This window comes from Tupaia chinensis, unplaced genomic scaffold (assembly GCF_000334495.1).
Source record: "Tupaia chinensis unplaced genomic scaffold, TupChi_1.0 Scaffold000355_1, whole genome shotgun sequence".
NCBI classification, from domain to species: Eukaryota; Metazoa; Chordata; class Mammalia; order Scandentia; family Tupaiidae; genus Tupaia; species Tupaia belangeri.
In genome coordinates, this window is record NW_006159850.1 from 2,979,836 (window position 1) to 2,983,407 (window position 3,572).

A 3,572-nucleotide genomic window follows, 5' to 3' on the forward strand; every position below is an offset into this window, starting at 1 on the left:
TGCCCTGTAGCCCGTGGCCTGTGAATTCCTCTGGCCCAGCTCTATAGCTCCCATTCCCTTCCCATCAGTTACCCCCAGGCTCTCTCTGGGATCATCGCCTCCCACCCACCCGCCAAAGCTGGCAGGAGACCCTCTGCACCGCCCTCTGCCACTCCCTGGGTGCAGGTGACAGGGGCTGCAGGGGGGTCTGTCCTGCTGCTCCAGGCAGGGCCTCCAGGGGCTGAGGGTGAGCGGGGCTGGGAGGGGCAGGAAAGCCCTGCAGGGAGCAGCCAGGGCCAGCCCAGCGCCAGCAAACCTGAGCCTCACTGCCTGCCCTCAGCTTCTCAAGCAGGCTCGCAGCCAGAGACCAGGACAGGCCTGAGGTGTGTAGGCCCCGTCCCCCCGAGACACGTCAGGGAGTACCTGTGCCTCATGCCGGTCCTGGCCACTCACTGCACACGGACAGCGTCAGGGAGGGAGGGACAGTCCAGAAGTAAAATGACTCGTGGCCACTCCGCAACTATCGTGGGATTTTACTCTCATATAAAACATCTCATCTAAAACCCAATGAGTCCTTGGAGTATCAATTTCTCACTTCTCTATTATGCCCCCCCTTCCTTGGACAATTTAAGGTAGAAAGCTTTTGTCGCTTCACTTACACCAATATTTACAAAATGTATCTGACACGGGAGAAAACTTATCACGTTCAACAGCAAGCCCTCCCACGCAGTGACCCACGAAGAACCGAGCACAGAGGGCATCAGGTAAACTGGTCGTTTATTCGCACGGGCAACTTGCCACAAGTCTCCAACAGGTACACGGAGCCGCGCGGGGACGGACGGAGGGCGGCGCCGGTGGGAGTGCGGCTCACTTCTTCCACTCGTTCTTGTCGTAGTCCCACTTGGCGGAGAAGCCCTGGATGGGGCTGACCTTCATGTCCAGCATCCTCTTGGTCTGCATGGCCACCCAGTCCTTGTCGAAGGTGTGCGGGATAGGGCCGTACACTACAGTCCCAGACAGGGTGGCTTTTAGGTAGTGTAAGCCAGCATCACCCAGGAGGGTCCCCACTGGCAGCCGGGCCAGCAAAGCCCTCTGCCTCTCAGACCCACGCCTCGCTCCTGGGCACTGACAACCCTTGCTGCTGTTAAACTGTCTATGTGAGAAAAATCACAACTAAATGATCGCGCTAAGGCAGCCCTCTTCCCGCAGGCCACAGGTGACAGCGTACAAGCCACGCGCAGCAGAGCCGGCAGCGGCCTGGGAGAACAGTGGGCCTGGTCTTCGGGCACCTACCCCAAACTACAGGACAGGAGCAGCCCAGGCAGAAGGCAGGACTCCCTCTGCCAGACAGGGCCAAGGAGAAGCCACGGAGAGTGGGCAGGCGGCCCTGCAGAGCCCAAGCCCTGGGACCCGGGCTGCCAAGGTACAGGCCAGTACAGGACCTCCTTCCTGCTCCACCTTTGACAGCCAACTGGAGAGCACGCCCTGCTGTGTGGCACTCAGAGGAGTGAGGCCTCTACTCCACGAACCAACCAGGTCCTGGCTCCCAAGTCAGCCCCCACCGCTTCGCTGACAGGAGCGATTCCTAACACCCAGGCACGATCCCGAGTGGGCTCCGGCCCCAGCCTGGAGGTTCCTAGCTATGGCTCCAAAGCAGCCCAGCCTCGGCTCCCCCAGGTGCCCGCCCCCACTCACCATAGCGCTTCTCCCACATCAGAACCAGCGCGGTGAAGCCGATGAAGAACATGGCAGCGCCCACCACCGTCTTCCACTCATTCGTGCCCCTGTTCATCTCGGCGAAGCTCTCGTGAAACTGAATGCGGTACACTGCGGGCAGGGGACAGCGTTACGATGGCTGCCTCCGCCGTCCCCAGACAGCACACCTGTGGACTTGGCCACAGGTCAAGGGGCCGGGCCGTCAATAGGCTCACACGTGCGCACACGCTCATGCCCTCACGTGGACGTGCCAGGGGCAAAGCGGAGAAGCACAGGGTCTGCGTAGGGGAGAAAGCCACCGAGAAGTGACTCGCTCGGATCACAGCAAAGGTTGTCTCCAAGCAGAGGACGCTGCTGCCGTCCTGCAACGGCTGAGCGGCCCCATCGAGGCAGAGAGGCCTCTCGGCGCCAGCCCCTCCTGGGGCTGGGGCCCACAGCACAGGGAAGGCTCCCAGGCAGGTGACCCAGCCAGCTGGCAGAGCACAGGACCCAGAAGCCACAGCAGCCCGGCTGGGCCAAGCTGCCCCTCACACCGTCCCATGCTCCCGGGTGCCCCTCGATACCCACACTCGACTTTCTCATCCCTGGTCAGGCTGCTCCAGGAGGCCTTCTCCTTCTCCTTCAGGGCCTTCTGGCTGGCAGACAGGTGCTTGACGTGGGCCACATCGGGCAGGGGGTAGTCACGGCGGTCAACATAGCTCGGGAGAGCGAAGTCGTCACTCTTCACCACGCTTCCTGAAAACACAGGGAGACCCTTGACAATGCATGCAGGCCGGGTGTCACGAGCAGGCAGCGCTCCCGAGCGCCGTGACAGCGCGTGCACACACGGCACACTGACCACCTCAGGGTGCGTGGCCACTGCACACATGAGACCCATCGGTCTGGCCCCGCCCCCACGGCAGGACAGTGGGTGGTGCCTCTGTTGAGGGAGCACTTCTCAGCACTGCACCCAAAAGCTGCCAGGACAGGGGCAGGCGGGACTCAGTTGGGGGTACCTATATCTCTCATGGAATGAGCAAGTAAACTTTAAAAAAACTTTTTTTTTCGGAGAGTTTTTGCTAGAGACAGCGAGAAATCACCCCCCAGGGGGGATGGCCACGCCGCAATCCCTTCTTCTCCACTCTCCTCTTGGGATCTTGGGCACGCACGCATACGTGCCCAGCATGAGTTTAAGCCACCGGGTCCGGGACTCGAACCGCGGTCGAATACTTGAGAGTCCAGCGACATAGCCATTACGCCAACTGCTGGTGCCCAAAACTCAAATGTTACATCTGAAATGAAGGCAGATGAGGAGAGAAGCAGCCACCCCCAACTCAGCTGAATGCGGGACAGATTAAGGCTGGGGTGGCCACTGGGCAGGGTGGAGGTGGCTGTGGTGGTAGTCACCGCCTTTTAAGTACTGAGGGCAAGACCAGCTCTAACAAGGTAGCTGTGGATTTTACTAATGCAATGGAAGGCCCTGGAAGGCTTCAGGAGGGGACTCTATCTCTGCAGGATCCCAATACCCACAGCATGAGCCGTGCCTGTGCCACTGTACGGGGACAGAAGTTGGCTTCTCATCAAGGACTAGACGCGAGGAACTTTCAGGCTGTGGAGAGGTCTGTTGGACATCCTGTGTGTGGTTACACTACCGTAAGCTCGTCAGATCGAGACCCTCACGCTTCCCATAAATCACATCCAAACAGAACGCGAAACCTACGCGCACAGCCAAACTGCAGCAACACTAAGGGCTGGCTGGGAGGCACACCGTGCTTGCTGCTCTAGCAATGGGTCCTGGCCATCTGCGGCAGGTCTGGGCCCTCGGCCCACCTGTACCTGCCCAGCCTGCGCCCACGCCGCCCACGCCACCCCCCACCGGCTGGGGGCGGGGGGGGGGG

The 3,572-nt window shown here is 60.7% G+C and overlaps 1 protein-coding gene across 2 annotated transcripts in view; it reads right to left on the reverse strand.

Moving 5' to 3' along the window:
• Positions 1 to 739: 739 nt before the first annotated feature.
• The window catches only part of COX4I1 (cytochrome c oxidase subunit 4I1), a 7,053-nt gene continuing 4,220 nt past the window's right edge, over positions 740 to 3,572 (reverse strand). For both annotated transcript variants that reach the window (XM_014589366.2, XM_006152557.3), the window contains exons 2-4: positions 2,263 to 2,430; positions 1,675 to 1,806; positions 740 to 983 (exon numbers count right to left, since the gene is read on the reverse strand). In XM_014589366.2, coding sequence (XP_014444852.2) covers positions 847 to 983; positions 1,675 to 1,806; positions 2,263 to 2,430 — 437 coding nt within the window. In that variant the 3' untranslated portion in view covers positions 740 to 846. The remainder of the gene's footprint in view (positions 984 to 1,674; positions 1,807 to 2,262; positions 2,431 to 3,572) is intronic.